This window comes from Symphodus melops (assembly GCF_947650265.1).
Source record: "Symphodus melops genome assembly, chromosome: 18".
Classification (NCBI taxonomy): Eukaryota; Metazoa; Chordata; class Actinopteri; order Labriformes; family Labridae; genus Symphodus; species Symphodus melops.
This window is the reverse complement of record NC_136708.1, coordinates 5157310-5177124: the sequence shown is the minus strand read 5'-3', so window position 1 is coordinate 5177124 and position 19815 is coordinate 5157310. Positions and strand designations below refer to the sequence as shown.

The following is a 19815-nucleotide window of genomic DNA, read 5'->3' as shown; positions in this document are numbered from 1 at the left end:
TAAAATCAGGTCAGAACACGGCAGAGCAGCGTGGTGTGAACAACAGAGAGCGCTCCGGAGCAGAGAGCAGAGATCAAACAGCGTGGCATTCCTTTGCTTAAACAACCATGGCAGATCCTCTTTCCAGAAGCCAGCATCGTCAGCTGACACGAGCCCCCCCCCACCTCCCACCCAGCAGCACCGCCCCACATCCACTCAAGACATCACAAGACCGGTCATCTGACGAGAGCGCGCGATCTGAAAGGACCCCGCGGGCGGGCCGCCAAGATGACCACCTCAGCAGCAGCAGCCGCCGCACAAAACCTCTGAAGAGATCAGAGCGCAGACCACAGGGCAAAAAAGGTCAGGGGTTAATTCCTCGAGTTACTTCAGGGAGTCGCATGTTAGCAGGGGGTCGCTGTCGACGACTACATAACATGCACACAACACGACAAGAGGAGAAAACACAGACAGCAGCCTTAGAACTTAAGGAACTCCATCTAAACTCCCCGTTTAGATTAAAACAGAGCTGCAGGTTTTATGTAACAGAAGTCCTCTGACCCTCACACTGAGACACACACAACGTTCATGAAAATCAGGGACAATGATACAGGCAATTATCTATTCTGATTGTTTTTTTTGTTTTTTTTCAAAACTCTTCTTCAGCCCCAAGTTGCCACATTTTACGGTTTAAAACTAATTTAAACAATTAGTCCAACAGGCAGCTTCTTCTGTCCAATCACAGCCTCTTCTCTCAATCAGCAGCTTTGCATTAATGCAACACAACAGACGCACAACGGCTTCTAAGAGCGGTGCGTGCCACGCGGCCCGTATCGGCCGACAGCAGCGTTCGACCAATCCGGCGGTGCATCAGCACATCTGTGACGTGAGCAGCACAAGCAGCCAAGTCCCAGCTGACACCGCTCGTCTCTTTCACTAACTCAAAAGGGTTGTTGGGTAACTTTTCAGGTTGGAAAAAAAAAGCCAACGGTGGCGTGCTGTCAACGTTGAGAGAGGTGTAATCGTGTTCATATTGTGTTAAAGAGCGGAGTGCAACAACACTTCATACACATGATGCACACCGGTATTTACTCCAGTGGACCCGATACCAGAATATTAAACTTTGACGAGTACGACAAGAGTAAAAAGAAATGAGATGTCTCAACCTGTTTGGGTGCCATGGCAACAAGAATATAAGTGTGCAGCACCCAATATTGGGCTTTTTTTAATTATTATTATCAAGCAAACACCTGCAATCTTTTTGACTGCACAAATACAACAAAAAACCAACTTAACCCTACAAAATAAAATCTACAAAGATATGCACGTATCCACATGCCAAAATAAGCGGCACGTATGCAGCATGGAGACCGAACTCTTAGTGAGTATCTGGCAACTGACAGCTCTGATCCCTGAGCCTGGGTAAGCAGAAACATCATGTACACACACACACACACACACACACAAGCTCCAACCTACTCCCACTCTGCAGTCATTGATTTTTCCCGACTCAATACTGCACAGCACCAGCCTGTTCTGCTGACTGCACAAGCCGGACAGCGAGAGGAGAGGAAGGGAGGAGGAGGAGGAGGAGGGGGAGGGGGAGGGCTGGTGATACGGATGCTGCTGTGGCTCTGCTATTTCAACACGCTCATCATTAGAGGGTGAATGATGAAGGGGGCCGTGGATCAGGCATGAGGAGGAGTTGAGGGACAGTTGGAGTAAGAGTGAGCGAGCGTGTGTGGAGGAGGAGGAGGAGGAAGAGGAGGAGGGAGGGTGTATAAGAGGGAGCAGTATTAAAAAGCAGGACAATTAAAGCAGCTGATGACACGAGTGCACAACAACAACAACAACAACAACAACAACAGTGCTTTTTGTATGTGCAGGGGAAAAAAAGGAGGGGAGGCATGTGAGCTGTGTTGTGCAGAGAGAAGCAGAGAGCTGCAGCTATTTTCTGTGGAGCTCCAAGCTGCTCTCTATGGCAGCCATTTTGTGTTTTTCACAGCACTGCCTAACATGGAACTTCAGAGCTGAGAGAAAGCTGCAGAACAGTGTTTGTAATGTTGTCAGCTGGAAGAGAGGCAACAAATAAAGGCTTGAACAACGACAGGGGGAAATAGTTCAGTTTAAACCTTTTTATAAAAATACATTTATTTGTTCTACATGTGCAAAAAAAAAAAAAGAAAGTCTTTACTATTCCTGTTATTCCCTTATTTCCACTCTCACTGAGTGTGCCTGTGCTGTCTCTGAGTCATCTGCCCCGCTCTCCTCTAATGTATTCCATTTGCAGATTACTTCACTGAATCAATCAACCCCGACCAGAGCCATTAGTCTGCCAAGCCAGCCGATTTCTTCTTCTCTCTCTCTTTTTTTTTGTAGGTTATGAGAAACAGAAAGAAGAAGAGGAAGAGGAAGCGACTCGAGATAATGAAACGTATCTGGTGTGTGTGACCCCGACTGGGAGTGTAACTAGATCTGCTGGTAGTGGTGGTAAGAAGGGAGGCAGGGTGAGTGTGTGTGTGGAGGGGGGCAGAGTTCATCCCTCAGTCACACACTCTCCCTGACCCAGTCTTCTGTCATTCTCATACCTCAGGGTTTCACCGACCGCCGCCGAGTTGGCAGGCTTCCTCATTCTCAGGCCTCCAGATGCTGAACACAATATACAGGGAGCAGGAGGAGGGAGGAGGGAGGAGGGGGGGGGAAGGGAAAAAAAAGCTCACTCACTCCAGACACATGCTCACAAATCGCTCTGTGGTGAGGTGATAGCTCAGGAGTAAAAAAAAAAAAAAAAAGGGGTGGGGGGAGGAGGAAGAAAAATAGTTGCATCTCAAGGGCTGCCATGGTTACTGTGATCCACGTGGGTGACACATTAAAGCTGACACAGTCTCCCTCCCTCCCTCCCCCAAGAAGCTGCCATCCCTCTGTCTGTCTGTGTGTGTGTCTCTCTCTCTCTCTCTCTCTAGGCGGCCTCCCTGTGAGCCTGGCAGGGTCACGGTGCAGTCAGCTTCTACAAAAGAAGCAGCCAGTCATTGTTACAGGAAACGCAGACGCACCAAAGCCGGGTTCCTCCCCCCCCCCCTCCCCTCTCCTCTCCCCCAGTTCTCCCGCTCCACCCCTGCTTTAATTACAGCCTACGGCTCCTTTACGCCGAGGATGGCTGAGGAGACGAGAAGAGTGGACAAGCGCAAAACAAGCAAACCTTGAACTTCCTGGTCGTCTTTCCTCCCCCCGTCGTGTTTATGTTTATACGCCGTCGGCCTCGTCACTGAGAACACTTCAGCGCTGCGCTTTTTCAAACTCATTCATTCAGGGCAAAGCGGGCTTTTGATATCTGAAACAGGGTCATGGGAAAAGTCCTCTCTTCCCTTTAAATCTCAAGATCAAGCGACATTTTTTTTCTCTGCACATTTTTTCTAAAAGGGGGTCTCTCGTCTCTTTCTCTCAGCTCAGCCTGTGAACGCCGTTTCTCCGTCGCACGTTATCTGCAGACGACAATCAAAGCGCTTCCATCTGCATGCACAGATGACAGACAGTCTTCAGGTGCTCAGTCAAACCTCAAATCTTGCCTGTCAAGTCTTGAAAAAACAGGCTCTGCTGACTCCACACTGCAGCGTCACCAGACCTCGGCATGTTCAGGTGTTCGATGAGAACACAGACAGCTGGGGGATCCTGCTACTCTCCGTCACTCTCCTGTAGCGTCCCACCTGCATCCCGACGCTCCGAGGGGCTTCTTGGAAGTCCATAGAAGGCCTAGAAAGAGGCAGCTACAGCCCCAGCTCCAGGTTTGCAGGGCTGAGCTCAACCATAAGGGGGCACTCCCATCCCACTATGAGGGAAGAACTGGAGAGAGGAGGAGAAGCAAGCAGGCCCCTGCTTCACACAGCAGCAGCAGCAGCCATTACAGGGTTTCAAACAGAGCACAGGCTGATGAAAAACTCTCTATACACGGTCAGAGCCACCCATAGGTGCACCAAACAACTCCGACCAAATCCACACGATGAGGCAGAGTTCAACTGTTGAGGTGTTTGTAAAAAGAAAAAAAAATCAGTGGGTGAAAGTCAAACGTGTCGTTTTATTTCTCCAAGATGTAGGCAACAGTGAGTGTCATCACACTGGGTGACACGCTGCTCTGAGCTCGGGAGCACCCTCCTGGGGTTGGATATCTTGTCTGGAGTATCGGTGCCACAGACACAATGTCTACAACCTCCAGCTCCCCAGAGATCACCATTACACTGCTGCTTTATCACCCGCAGCCACGTGGGGAGGGATAATAACACGGCTAAAAAAAGAAGTCAGAGATGAAAGAGTGAACCGGCAGAAAACCAGTCTCATTCTGCCCGAGCATAAAAAATACATTTCATTTGACGCCGATCAATACTGCTCTGCTTAAACATTCCTGTGTGCCTGCACTCCTTAAAGAAAATAAAGGCCAACTATGAATCTTAATCAATGAGCAGGGAGTTCTTTTTTAAACGCTCCACATTTGCCTAATTGAGTTTCTCTGTGGGGGGAACACAGAAAGGGGGTGTGTGAGGCACAAACACTGCTGCAGTCTGTGTGTAGCTAGTTGAAGGGAGGCGGTGGAGAGCGTTTGGGGGGGGGGGGGGGGGGGTCGGTCGGTCTGATTGCTGTGAATAATGGGGAGATGGTGTGTGCGTGGGGGGCCTTTTGTAGAGATCACAATAGTAGCAGGGAGTCCCAGGGCAGCGCACAGATGCCCGAGTAAGACAGGCAGCTGCCCAGCCCGAGGTGAGGGGTGCTGGGATACAAGAGGGCGAGGGGGCCTCGGGGTGAGGTCGAGGGAGGGAGGGGGGGGGACTCCAGACCGCTACAGCCAGTCTGCCTGTTCTCCGGAGCAGCAGCGCCCCTCCCCTCCTCCTGTCACACATAAAGCAGGACTAGAGGGCGCTACCAAAGCAAGCAGCAGAGAATTAACAGGGGAGAGGAGGGAGAAATAATACAGAGTTTATTTCATAGAGTGAGACTTAATTTCATTGTGGGGCTGCTTTCATCCATCCAGGCTCAGCAGCTTGTTCTAGCGAGAGTGGGAGAGCACAGACAGTGCTGCAGTCAGCCACAGTCTTTGTGCTGCAAAACTAGCTCAGCCCAGCAGAAATGGAGGCAGAGGGGAGGGGCATGGGAGAGTGTGAGAGTGTGTGAGCGAAAAAGGGAGAGGGAGAGTGCTCTGTGTGTGTGTGTGTGTGTGTGTGTGTGTGTGAGCACACAGGAGCAAAAACAGGGCTCAGGGTTTGAGCAGAGCTAAGAAACAATTCACTGAAGCAAACGCAAAACAACACACTTTGTCAGCAGATTGAATTTTTCTCAAGCACATTAATTAAAAATCACATAGAGGGGAAAGAAAGAGGGTGAGCGTGAGGGAGCGGGGGAGAGAAACAAGACGAGCTCAGAGGAGGGAGAAGGGAGGGGAGGGTGAGAGCGAGTGAGAGGCACCCTGGAATCTGAATAAGACATGTCCACACAGGAAGCAAGGGCCCCAGAATAGCAACAGGAAACCGGCCCCGGAATCTGAATACCGTCAACGTCAGAGCCTCGCAAAACAAGGCTGTGCTGCACAGCGTTATGAAAGCTGATTTACTGAGAGAGAGAGAGAGAGAGAGAGAGAGAGCGAGAGCGAGAGCGAGAGCGAGGAAGCGAAGGAGAGGAGGTTGAGGAGGAGGGGGGGAGGACACATGAGCAAGAGAGAATTCAGATAGAAAGAGGAACGGGAGACTGAAATATATATAAAAAACATAGAGAAGGAGAGAAATGCAGCAAAAAAAACGAGTAATATTTAAAAAGGCGAGGAGGGGGTAGGGTTGGGTAGATGGGAAAAAAAGAAAAAAAAAAGAAAAGTGGGCCGGCCTTGTCAGGCTGATTGCTCCAGAGCTATGTCGCAAAAACAAGCTTAGCTGCAGGAGGAGAGCAGAGCGGGGCTGGGCTGAGCAGGGAGCGAGGATTGCAGGAGGGGGGTACACACAGTTGATCGGCAGCAGGGCTGTAGGATCCCTCAGTTCCAGATCAGGAGGCTTGGTACATAACATTAAAGGTCATTAAAAGGAGAGGGGGAGGGGGGGGGGGGGGGTAATGTGGGTGGTCCCTGATCTGGATGAGATTGAATTCATACAAAGGGTGGGGTCTAATAGGAAGCAATGTTGTGGTAGATTTAAAGGTGGAAAACTCAGACCAAAGAAACAAACACGAAGAAGACTTTATGACTTAAATCATTACTAACTGCTCCCATTAGAGGCCACTTACCTCCCACTAATTACTCTTTAGAATTGTAAGTATGATAAAAAAAAGGTCCCGAATCTACTCCATCACAGTATTGTTAGCGGGAAAATATGCAGAAATAAAGTCAGCCCTTCAGCATAAAAGCCCTCCAGATGAAACCCTTATTATTTGGAAAAGCCAAGGGGTAACAGGAGGAGTGCAAAAAAACAAACTCAAGCACGAGTGTGTGACCAACATGTGACCTGCCTCTCGAGTCTGGAGCACATTCAAACACATCAGAAAAGAGGAGCATCACAACCGGAGGGCGGTCCTGAGAGGGATTAGTCCCACGCCGGAGAAAGGGGTGCACAAAAGACGTGGGAGCGAACAAGAAGATTTGAAGGAAGAGAAAGAGAAGGTGGCCGGGAGGGAGGGAGGGAGGGAGGGAGAGCGAGCGAGCGGTGGTCCGGCGGTTATTCTCATGAGTTGACATGGAGAGGAAGTGTCACTTCCAGACACTTTCAAAGCCAGACAGTGACAGCAAAGCCTGTAAAAGGTCTGCTGGAGACACAATGGAGTAGGTGGGCTTGCTGTACATACATATGTGTGTGTGTGTGTGTGTGTGTTCCTCCTGCTAGGACTTGATTTTTCATTTCAGTGAAAACTTTAAAGGCACTTTTGCAGAAACAATATTGCATCCATTCTCACATGCTAGCTTGAACGCTAACGGAGCTGCCCCCGAACAAACGCTGGGTTTTGATCCCCTATCTTGAAGTAGCACACTAGTTTGGTCATACGGGGGTTTATTCAGTAAGATTCAAACTAAAATAATATTCCACATTTAAAGAAAGAGTGCCTTCTCCCTCAGCAAGTAACACACTGACTGCAGGTCAGTTTTTTAACGCAGCGATCAATAAACAGATAAAAGCAGGTAAGTGAAAAATGTCTGTCAGCAGCTCGAGATATGTTTTATGAAGGATTTTCAACACTGTGAAAGTGTCTCTCATGTTGACTTTAATCCAACTTGTATGATTTCTGCCAAGCAGCACCTGTCCACTCACTTACTCTAGATTCATTTTCACCATTTCAAAAGATCATTCCCCTTTTAAAGCTGACTTTTACTACCTCTTCATTTCTTTTTACATTTTTCAAAGTCAACTCAACAAATCTCTAAAGCTAATTTTCATACAATAATTTGAGGTCTCCAGGCAACATTTTCCATCAGCCTGATAATATTTTGACGTCATCAGATTTTTGTTTTCAATTTGTAACTGCGCCCATCAAAAGACATTCTCTCATCAGCCCTGAAGTATACTCCTCATAAAGAGCTCCTTTCATCAGATACTACGGGCGCCTGTTAATAACCTTACACATTCGATTTAGAAATTACAAGTAAGTCTCTTTCACTCCCTTTTCTTATCTCTTTCCTGTCCTAGAGAGAAATTACAATCACGTTATTAAGTCACAGGAAACATTTGAAGCCCACAAAGGCGACTGTGCCGTGTTCACTGCAAGTCGGTTTAGATTCTGACAGCGTTCAGATATTTCTATGAAGGCATCCGTTGCAGGAAACAGTCAGTGTTGTTCATACTCAACAGTTAAACAGTGCATGTATGTCCTGGAGCCAGGAACCAGCTCAACCTGTTCAGCTAGTTCCACGATGGCTGCCTGTGTTTTCCCTCCTCCTCTTCCTCTATTCTCGAGCTGACTGTTGCTTTCCTACCTGCACCTTCCAGCCGGCGCAGAGCCTCCTGTACTCCTTTATTCCCACCTCAACAGCGGCCTAACAGACGCTGGGCTTTTAGCACCTGGCTCGAACAGACCCATCTGCGCTCTGGATGAGGTGATGTCTGGCTGGCGCTGCGTGAAAGCTACTAAAGTAGCTAAATAGTGCTTACCTCTCAGCCGTGGCTGGATCGGGATTCAAACGAGTTCCGAGCCAGATTAAGACAAAGGCACCGGTGAAAATCTACGCAGCTTCTTACGAAATAAAAAAATCTTCATGTCAAATTAAACCGGGCGAGTTTCGATCAGAGTGCCCAACACTTCCCTGGCTTCTTAGTGGAGGTGCACAACAGGTACAGGTATGAACACCTTCCAGGAGCGACTTCATCTGCTCTTAAACAACACAAGTTCATATTTGGGTATCACTCGCTTTCTGTTTCTACAATGAGCAAGGTGAGCAGTTAGTCTGTCAGATCACTCAAACATTTCCACCGTTATTAATGTGACACCTGTATGCAAATCTAGCCTCTGCACGCCCTCATTCTGTACCATGATGATGTTTACATTTTGTGTAGAGAGCCCAGTCACACTTCTCTGTGTTTCTGAGAGTTGTGAATGATTGCAGCCTGTGAGTGAGCGCTTCAACATCTGCATACAAACCGTCTTTCTATTGGCTGTAAACAAAAAAACAAAAAAAAAAAACAACCTGGAGCGGGGTCAGCAGCATCTCAACAGGTCTCAGTTAGGGAAGCTTGAAAGGCTTGAGCTCTTTTGTCTCCTCTGAATTTGAGAGAAGCACGTGGCCAAGCCTCTGATGCAAACGTTGGATGACTCAGCTAAGACTCAGACTGTACAAGTAGGTACGACTGAGAAGGCATGATGCTCTGACACTGAACCATGCTGCTACTTCAGAGAACACAAACTTATATTTAATCCCATTGCCATGGATTACTCTTAACATATACATGTAAAATGTTTGTGCCACACAAGTTTGGTGCATATCTACCCAGAACACACGTGTACTCATAACACCTGTTGGAGCGAAGTCTGCCACTTTAAAGGCACACTCTCATTGACTCTCCACAGGGAGGCCGAGGGGAGAAAAGGAAGGAGGAGTAGAAAGTTATTCTAATCTCTACCTTAGCAGGATTACAGGCTGGCACAGCCAATCACAAAGCACCGATAGGGAATCCCCGACAAGTCGGAGGGAAATAAATAAAAATAGACCTGGCCTGGCCTGCTCGGCCAATGGTGGAGCCCACAGAGAGATGTATAAATAAATGAGAGAAATAAATAAAAGAGGAGGGAAACACATCCTGAGGGCATCCCCCTACTGGCATAGACAGCGCTACCTCTCATCCCTCCCCTCCCTCTCAGCGTCTCCCACTCCAGCCAATCACTCACACTATTTGAAGTTATTTGCTTGCACTCCCCTCAATCCCTCACCCCCCCCCCCCCCCCCTCCTCCTCCTCCCCTCGCCGCCGACTTCGCTCTCTCACTTTCATTCTCTTTCATTAATGATCTCATTTCTCACTCTCCTTCCCTGAGGCCCAGAATGAGGTTAGCGCCGCAGTCTGACCTATAAACAGCGGCATGGAAACTGCAACGTGTTACAGAGAGACACCTCTTTAACTGGAAGATGGGGGGGGGGGGGGGGTTCTCTCACCTTTATCTTAGCCAGAGGGCTACCAGGAGCCTGATTTGATTCACTTTCAACAATCCTCTTCCTGGCAAGAAATCTGTTTTTTTTGCCCTCTCAGGTTTTTTTTTTTTAAACATCTTTAGAAACCTGAACGCTTGAGCTGACTTGAACTCTGCGTTGAAACCAGCAGTTGTTGTGTACTCTGTGTACGTTGAAGGGGAAATCAAAAGCTGGCAGTCGTAACTCAAGATTTCAGACTCCAGTTTTGTCTGTTACAGATACGAGTAGAGCCTGACCAATACATCAGAGCGCTGCATCATCTGTGGATGCATCTGTGCATCATCGGCACACCAACTCTCCCATATGTGCCCATATGAAAAGGGTTTTTGGATGTAATGGATCATTTCCCCGGGCAAGATGACCCAGATGTAATCATGAAGTAAAGAATTGCCCCTCATCAGGTCATGGGGTCACAGTAGTCTTCAACATTTATATTAATGTTGAAGACTCTCTGAGATATCTGAGCAGCCTTCAGATTATCTTCCTATTGACATCGCTACTGGCTCTAATTAAAAGACAAATGTCAATCAATACTGCCATTCATATCCTAATACCTGGTCATCAACATGGCTGTTTTTACAAACTTGGGTTTGTCTCACCTCGCAGTCATTCAGTCATTTCAACAGTCAGCTGTAAACAAAGCTGAGAATCCAGCAGTCCAAAGTTCTGAATATTGATCCTACTTTTGAGTAGTGTGCAACGCACACAGTAACTACAGCTCACGCTAATATGTCCATCAAATCCCTTTCAAAGATTCCACTTTTTGGTAGCTAATTATTTGCACAGTTGGGTATACATATTAAACATTGATGCCTGATTTGTGTTTTTACTCACAGAGCGCTCTAACTTCAAAACGACTTCAAATCCAAGAAATCTGAATCCGAGTCTCTTAAAGAGTTCTGACACGTCAGTCATCGTTCACTCTAGTTGAAAATGGACATCGGTCATTAGAGTGAGTCACTTAATCAGTCTTAGTGTGAAGGTGTCCTCTCAGAATGGAGAGCACCTCAGACTTTGCGGATTCCATTCATTTCCTGTTTGTAAGTCTGTTAGTATCCATCACAATATGCACAAGACTGACGTTAAAAAGTACAGATAGGAGGCTCACCGGCAGACTGGATGGCCGGCCCTGCATGCTGTCTTCCTGACTGCTCTTGTTGGAAGCCATGGGCTGGTTGGAAGGAGGAGCGCTGGACTGCGAGCTGAAGGAGTCCTGGGAGAGTTCCTGATTAAGGAGACAAGGAGGAGATTTTTTTTAATAGATACCAAACATGTAAATAGGTACAAAGACACAGATAAACATAGCACAAAGTGCCATGGGCAGTCATGATTTGAATACTGACTGAAGGGCATGTCTGCGAGTGATGGACTCATCTTATTTTCTTCTAAGGTCTCTTCAATTCCCCGATAATCAAACTTATGATGAAGCAACACGTTAGTCTTCAAAGGTTTATTAAGACCCTCCTTAAGCTGCTCAACAGCTTAAGCAAGTTTGTGTAATAATTGAATAAGACAATAAGCATATATGGATGTTTTTAATTGTTTAAAAACAACAAAGTCGTTTATCACTAGAGGTTATTTTCTGTGAAGCCCTTTAAAGTTTCATTAACACTGTAAGGGGCATGAACTGAAACAGTTATGGATACCTAGACACCTGATCTTTATTAGTATTGCTTCCAAACACAAGTCTATGTCTGTACGACTGATTTCTTTATCTTCGTAAAACGGTAGATATGTAGATTATTTTAGTGCTGTCACAGCTCGACCGAGGTGATAAAACTATCAGATCAATCTACAACTTCTACTTCTATGTCTGTAGAGCCGTAGTGTGCAGTGGAAGTGTTCTGTGTGGAGACAATACCTGCGGAGGAGGAGGAAACCTCTGATATGGTGACTGTTGTTGTTGCTGTTGTTGTTGTTGCTGCTGCTGTTGTTGTTGCTGTTGTTGTTGTTGTTGTTGTTGTTGCTGCTGCTGTTGTTGTTGTTGTTGTTGTTGCTGCTGCTGTTGCAGGGGGGGCGTCTGGGAATAAGGTGATGGTTGACCCTGCTGGCCATGGCCTGGAGGTTGCTGGGCCTGAGGAGGTGGACCTCCTGGTTGTTGCTGTTGCTGCTGTGGTTGTTGCGGCCCTTGCTGCTGCTGCTGCTGTTGCTGCTGCTGCTGCTGTTGTTGTTGTTGTTGTTGTTGTTGTGGGGTTTGCTGTGGCGGTGGCTGGCCTGGTCCAGAGGGTTGTGGGTAGCCAGGCTGGCCCTGCGGGCCCTGCTGACTTTGAGGACCTGGTCCCTGCTGCTGCTGGGGAGCTTGCTGCTGCTGCTGGGGAGAGACGTACGGCGGCTGTCCTGGCTGGGACTGTGGGGGCTGGCTGTAGGGAGGCTGACCTGGAGCAGGGCCGTGGGGACCTTGGGATTGTTGGTAGGGAGCTCCTGACTGCCCATGTTGACCTGCCGGTTGTGAAGGGTGGCCCTGCTGGGGGTAAGGAGTTCCAGAGCTGCCCTGGGGTTGACCAGGGTACGTAGGCTGCTGCTGGCCAGCGTGAGGGGGAGCGCCATGCTGACCATAAAAGCCCTGGCTCTGCTGTCCGTAGCTTCCTGGACCCTGTTGTCCATATGCCGGCATCTAGACATGAAGACAGAAAGACTAATTGTTCATAAAAGTCATCGTCTACAATAGTTCCTCCTTTAAAAGGGAAGTGCTTGGCCTGACAGTAAAACGCTTTGCAAACTAGAATGTGATAAAAACCAGTTGTTGACATTATTGATTAATGTCCTCATGTTTTTGTTGATACGGACAGATTTAAGAGCCAATCAAACAGCAGAAATAAACGGGACATCACTTATCCTGCAGTTTTGCGAGCAGGACGTTAAACCATATTGCTGTCTCGCTACACGAGACACATTGCAGTCACTTTTTATATCTAGTGTTACCATCAGCTGCATATTATAACCGTTTGAATTTTTTCATCAGACGTCAGGAAGTTAAAGAGAGCAGCAAGCTGAATTGAAGAAAGCAGCTTGTAAGTTGTGAAGAACTGCCAGAGAGGTAGGTCCAGGGGCGTGTCAAGATTGGGTGGCACCTACGCCAAAATTCCTGAACTGTGATTGGCCATTTGCCCTGTCAGAGGAGAGACGTTATAAACCATTGATAATGCTGCGTTCATGTGGTGTCGGACAAATCGGAAAACGAGTTTCCGAGTTGCACATGAACACCTGCTCAAGTGGAAAAAACAACTCGGAAAAGAATAAGGTGCCGACTTCTCGACTTGACGTCAGAAAGTCATCAAATGGGGGGCAAAACAGGTTTTGTTAATGTTAGCGTATTTCTTTATTAATTTACGTATTGCACAGAAGCGTTAAGATCAAAAATAACTTTTAACGTTTCACAGATCTTCTCAGACTCAGCATCAACACTGCTTGTTGTTTTTCCGTAAGCACTAGGTCTCTTTAAGGAGTTTTCATACTGAAGAAGAATATTTGATTTTTGTTTGTACTTTTAATTGTGAAGAAAAACGTGGCACATCTGTTTCATAAGAAAGGGGCATAGAAGGTAAAACATTGTAACAGTCGTCTTTTTGATTCATTAAGACATTAAGCTAAAATATCCATAATAGATATTATATTATTGATCTGTAGATATTATCGGTGAGGTTAGAAGGGTAAATCATTTAGATTTTGTGTGTGTGTTTGTATGCACCCTGGGTTAGTAAATGGGTTGGTTCGTTATGGAGTAGCAACAGAATACATCTTAAACTTTGACTGTTTTCCAGCCTGTAAAAGGCAGCTTGGCCTCATGTCCCATTTGTAGAAGAGCATATGAGAAACACTGTTTATTTTATCTAAAGCTGTCTTAACAGGTTTTAATTATCTTTACTTGGTAAAAATATCACAGCCACAAAAAAATGTGTGGGAGCGAATACATTAACACTATTCTTAAGTTTGAAAAATTAACCCACCGCTTTCTTCAGGCGTCCGTCGTTACCGGGATTCTCCTGAAACGAGCAGATATAAATATCTATACTGGTCTTTATAGAAGAAGAAGGGATCATGATTATGTCGTCTGCCACTCAACACCCGTGGCTTTTCAGCTGAACTCCGATTTTACTACAGGTTTACTATCCTGAGCTCCTCTGTGGAATATCAATCAACACCTGAAGACGGTGTGTGCGCTGACAGGATCCCTTCGAAAAGTGTAAAAATAAACAGAAAATAACCAAATAAGTCACCTCTTTGATTTAGTTTCTGTTCACTCTGAGCGGTGTGATCACAGACTCTCGTCTTCTTACTCAGAGATTAAAAGGGAAAAGACAACTGTTGTGCGTGTGTGTGTGTGTGTGTGTGTGTGTGTGTGTAGGAGAGAGAAGTGTCTCTGTCTATAAACTGATCAGTCAAAGCACGAGAGAAAAGCATCTAAGTGCAGGTATTCAGCGGCGCATCGCTTTAAATTACAGCCGTGCGAAATAAAAATTGAGTTCTGACTCCGTCTCCTTGAACTTCAGTATGAATCTATTCATATTCTAAACCGATCCTGGCGCAGAAAGACTTTCAATACAACGTTTGCGTTTCATTACCCTCAAGGAGCATAGAAGGAGAAAAACCCTGACCTTGTGAGGGAACACAGTAATCAAAGGAGAAGAGGTACGAGGAAAAAAGAAAAAGAAAGAAAAAGCTACATGTTGTTCGGGGAGGTTCTCAGCTACTCCAGAATTCAAAGAACATCAGAGATAGTAAAGACATTTAAAACAACGTCAAGTGGCTGTATTGTGGTGTGTTTTTCTGACAAAAGGAAGGAAGCGGTTCTCTCTCTGCAGGGCACTTATCGAGTCCACGGTCAAACACCCTGCAGGCCGGTATGAGATAATCACAGCACACAATGAGCAGGAGACCACTGACAGACGTGCTGGAAGAAAAGGCCCGGGCTCGGAGGGATTCCCTGCATGCATTTCTCTGTTAGAACAAGCCGCCTGGCTGAGAGGGTTCAACGAGGGGCTTTCTAATACTTATTGGGAAGTTGGAACAGAAACCTGTTTACTTTTAAAAGCCATCAGAAAGTGGCAAAAGAAAACATTTTTCCTCCTCAAATTCAGTTTGTCAGTCGTGAAAGATGAATACATGTTTTGTGATTTTGCAATGATGGGGCAAATGATCAATAAGGCAACATGTCGTCTTCCTTACTCGTGTGAAACAAGGTTTGCTTTTCTTGTGCTAAATATCGGTGTTAGTCATTTAAAGCTATTTAACTCACAGCTTCACCACTTCCTGACTCCGTGCGGTGCATTCATGACATTAACGCAGCAAAGATGAGCTGAAGTAGACCAAGGATTCAAAAGACTATACAATAACACTATAATAAGACTGTATAATAATAATAGTGACCGATGAGATTTACTGTTTCATGTCAAGTTAAATTGACACCAGACTGCAGATACATTAATCTCTTACTCACATTTTCAGTTAATCAGACATTTTGATGTTTCATGATATGTAGATGGGAGAGTGGCTGCTTGTCTCTCTCTACATGTCAGCCCTGTGATTGGCTGGCCAACAGTCCAGGGTGTAGCCCGCCTCTCGCCCCGCTTCACCCCAAATGGTAAAGGTGTATAGATAATGGACTGATGGGACTATTGCCCCACCTCTGTATGAGGATAGTATTATTATCTTCATCACGTATCACAGTTTGAGGTAGCCTCCACCTCCGTCTGTAACCTGTCAGGTAAAAACTACTTCCTGTCAAAATGCCACCATCACCATCTTTGAGCTCGTCCAAACGTCGGAGCATTTAATGAGTCCACTCTTTGCAGTCCGTTTATCTCCTGTATGCTTGAACTTCATCCATTCCAGCAACATTAAGGCACAGCTTGAATAAACGCTCGACTGCCTCGACTAACAGGAAGGCAAAAACTTATTAACTTGTGGTCCAGACTTCAAACTATGCCCTGCACTGTGACCAAGAAGAAGAGCCTGGTTCAATATCCTCAACTAAAGAAGGAGTTTCCATCCGTTTTGGATGATTTTAAGCGACACCCTGTCAATGTTTAACGTTTCCTACGAAGGCCAGACTAACCCGTCATCTCTTTTTTTATACGCCACCTTCCCGAAGCACAACAGTCGTTTGTTATCTAGAGTTCGCACCGAGCAGACTTCACATTAGGTCATTTCAAAGGTCATGTTGATGATTGTTCAGATAAGTCTGGTTTTGATTTGTTGAACGTGACACAATCTTTGGAGACTCGGCCAACTTCTCTGCGGACGCAGACATAACAGCGGTCACGTGGTGCACTTTGAACTTGCTCCATTTGTGAAGAGACTGTTGAAATGATGACGCTTTGAAAAACCAGGGCCAAAACACAAACACGGCATGATCCTAATTTAGTCTCTGAAGAAAAGAAAACACATTGCTAATGAGTGAAGTCATTTCTTATTGACAGCCAAGTGTTTCGTCTTTGGAGCCGTCACGTTGAACCTTTTTGATGACATCATCGCGTTTTTATATGGGTTTAAGATACCTGCAGGAGGCGGCAGGTGATGCTATTTAGCAAAATGTTTGAAAAAAAAAAAAACAATCTGGAGCATGATGCACAAAACTAACATAATTGTACAGGATCCATAAATATTGAACATTTTAAAACAGTCCAAAGAATGATATCACAGGCAGCTGAAAGGTTGTGGGTTCAATCCCCTGCTCCTGAAGCAACACCCACAATCCTGCACCTGAGTTCTGAGAGTTCAGTCAAACTTCCAAATGAGGCTGCACAGAACTTTCCCGGCAAAACTTGACAACTACTGACCTGCTGTCCGTACTGCATGCCGCCCATAGCGCCAGGTGTTCGGCCTTGCATCCCCATAGGATACCTCTGAGGCGTTGGAGGTCCGTATGCCTGCCCTGGGTAAGAGCCTCCCTGTTGGGGTCCGGGCCCTGCCGGAGGCCCTTGCTGCTGCTGGGAGTACGGGTTGGGTCCTCCGTATGGCTGGCCGCGCATTTTCCCCACCTGGTCCATCGGACTTGGAGGCTGCGGGAACAGACAGTTTTAATGAGGTGAGATAGTGAACAGATACACCTGTACCAAGTTTGACTTCAGAGATAATTGTCTGTCATTCACTCTTGGTTTAAGAGCTCATGGTTGAGGTTTGCATTCATTAGACTTTGCAGTCACACAGCCAAACACACCATAACGAGCCCTATAATGATGCAACTGATGGGACATTGTTCGGTCTGCAGTGATGTGACAGGAAAAGATCCTGGTTCAAATATAGCGCAGAGTTATTTTGGAAGCCTTTTCAGTGGCTTTCTTGAAAAAGCATTACTCAGCAATGAGCACAAATAATGGCTCCACTGTTTCAGACGCTCAAGCATCATCTCATAAACCAGTCACAGTATCATCAAGTAAATATAGCACAAAAAGCAGAAGGGGGAGGGAAAAAAAGCAGTAGTGGATTTACTTTCCTACTAGAAAAGGAAAAAATTGGCCATGAATGAATGAATGAGCCCACTACATCCGCCAGGAGCGTTTCCCTGCCCAGGAGATCATCGTGCCAGTGGGTGGATACTGTTACGGCGGAGACGTCGGGGAGGGTTTCTATGAAAATAAGCTTAAGGAAGTGGAAGTGTCTGCGGGGGCTGGATCCGGGCCCACCCCTCAGCCGAGGCCACGTCAGGACGGAGGCCGGGTGGGTGGTGTTGGAGGGGGGTCTGACCTTGGCTTGGCCCGGGACTCTAGGAGATTCACATGGCCCGGGCAAGCAGTGTTACTTTGCCAGACGGCCCGGCTTGTGGACGGACAGCCAGACAGCGAACACAGGAAGAGGAGAAGGGGGGCTTGAAATGAGGTAACCCTGCCTGTCAACAGCTGGAGCCAAGGTCATAAAGTGTCTGATGCTGTTTACGTAAGAGTTTCCTGGAATCCCCGGCATAACATAAACGCCGATGTGACAGAACGCACAGTTAAAGCAACTCTGCAGGTTCTCTTTACACCCTGACAGCAGTTGATAAATTAATGTCTTCACATTAAAAACTCATGTCTGTAGTGGAGCCGTCATCATAGCAGAATTGCAAACTTTGATTCAATACGAGTTAAACTAAACATTAAAAGCTGCTTCAATACCACAAAAACAACAACATAAGTATTAGACGTCTAAGACTCGATCATTTCTTGTCTTTGACCCAGCAGCTCCTTCACACAATCAAAATGTCAAAAACGCATCGCCCATGGATTTGTGCAACTCCAACAGCGCTCCTCCAGCTCTGATCTCAACAGCTTTGAAAACATGACTGAAGACCTGTGTGAAAACGTTGGTGCTTTTGATGACATCAATCATTAGAATAACATTCGAGATTGTGTCGTTTTCTACCAACATTAGCCTGTAGTTGTCACAGGCCTCTAGAAATCGTCTCTAACCACTGAACCCAACCTTGCTGGCTTGCTTACGTACTTACCTGCATGCTCAACTTTTCACAAGCTAACGCTAAAGAGCTAATCGCAGAGGAACCATCTGAGTCAAACTAGAGAATATTAGATGACTTGGACAGGCATCCATATGGTTAGATTTTTTTCTTAATCGTTTCAAAGTTTTGAAATCTGGTATCCATGACAACCCCAGTAATATCTATATTTGGTCACTTTTTGAGGTGTTTAAGATCATCTCCATTTATCTACACAAACTAAAAAAAGTTGAGCCTTTGAACTGTTACAAACTGGTCCAAAAAAAAAACAGTGCTGTGTGGGTATCTGGCTGGTTGGCACGACCCAATGCCATCCACTCATCACACCACTGGCAGCCTCTTTGTGTTCCCATCAAACCCACCACAGAGGCGTCTGAAAGTACATGCCACAATGGGGGCTTTGAAGTTGCAACACCTCCTGGCCTGCTGACCTCGGGCAGCAGACACAAAGCTTTCATTGCTTCCCACGGTTATTAATCTGTGTGTGTGTTTTTCCTCCCCCACTCAAAAAAAAAAAACAACCTCTTTTCCTTGGTTAAAGGAGACAACCACCGGAGCTATTTATAGCAAGTGAGACGGAGAGGGCAGTCTGCCGAAAATGTAACAGGTCCCAGCTGCACTGCTGTTTGAACCTGGGCCAGGCCTTGCTCTTCCTGGGCTTTAATAAAGCAGCAGGCTTTGGCACTCTATGAATGACAGTGCTGCAATGAGAAAGAAGAGGTCGGGTGGGTGAGAGGAGGGGGGCTCAGCAGGAGCTGGTGTGTGTAAATATATGTGTGTGCTGGTGCTCCTGTAGGCGGTGGTGGTGGTGGTGGTGGTGGTGGGGGGGGGCAGATCAACAGGCTGTTGAGGCGGTCAACCAACATTATGCAAGATAACACATTCCACTCCTGGTTTTCCCTCCAGCCTCCCCGAGGCCACACGCTCCTGTGCTCCTCCAGGTTCAGGAGTGTGTGTTGTGTTGTATGTATGTGCGTGGAGGAGAGGAGGAGGGGGTGTTACTATGCTCCCCAGGGTCATTACCGACCGCACCATGGGGGGTGAAAGAGGTAACGGGCCCCCAGGTAGGCCATCCACTGTGACCTCTAATGCACTTTTAACCTCATTCTGGAAGGAAGGACACGATATGACGCTCCCATAATGCATCCTTTCACAACAAACACACACCTGACACCAAGCTACGCCGGGAGTCTCCTCCTAACACCGATAGTCCAAAGGTGATTGGTTGAAAATAGGCTAACTTCAGGCAGGTGCACTCCTCCAACAACACAATATTTCTTCACTTTCTACAAAACAAAAACGCAGCTGCTTCCCTCACCGGACGGGAACATGCTGTATGTCTTTTCTAATGAGCCGCTTAAGTAGTTAGACGGAGCCTCCTGTGTCATCGGTAAAGCGTGCCACCGAGGCCTGAATCCCCCCCCCCCCCCCCCCCGCTAACGTCCTCCTATCCACATGAAAAATGACTAGCATGCTAACAGACTACAGAGCAGCAACACTAAAGTTAAAATCTATTTCTCATTTAGACAAAATCTCCCAGCGATGACCGGGGCCATAAAACAATCAACCTTCCTTTCCTCACCATTTTTGGTCGATATATCGCTGGCGGTGAGAATATTTCTACACCCGCTTTTCCATTAAGAAGTCTGACAGCTCGGGGCCAGGCTCAGCGTGGAGAGAAAGAACAGCTCGACTACATTCTCCTTTGTTTTTTTGTTTTGTTTTGTTTTTTTTCTTCAGCTCCCTAAACCACGTGGAGAGTCAGAG

General features: G+C 46.6%; 1 protein-coding gene across 3 annotated transcripts in view; it reads right to left on the bottom strand.

Annotated features, from left to right (window-relative positions):
• The window catches only part of arid1ab (AT-rich interactive domain 1Ab), a 58129-nt gene that overhangs the window by 17624 nt on the left and 20690 nt on the right, over nt 1-19815 (bottom strand). For all 3 annotated transcript variants that reach the window (XM_079368380.1, XM_079368378.1, XM_079368379.1), the window contains exons 2-4: nt 16397-16618; nt 11479-12231; nt 10726-10842 (exon numbers count right to left, since the gene is read on the bottom strand). In XM_079368380.1, the coding sequence (XP_079224506.1) occupies nt 10726-10842; nt 11479-12231; nt 16397-16606 (1080 nt within the window). In that variant the 5' untranslated portion in view covers nt 16607-16618. The remainder of the gene's footprint in view (nt 1-10725; nt 10843-11478; nt 12232-16396; nt 16619-19815) is intronic.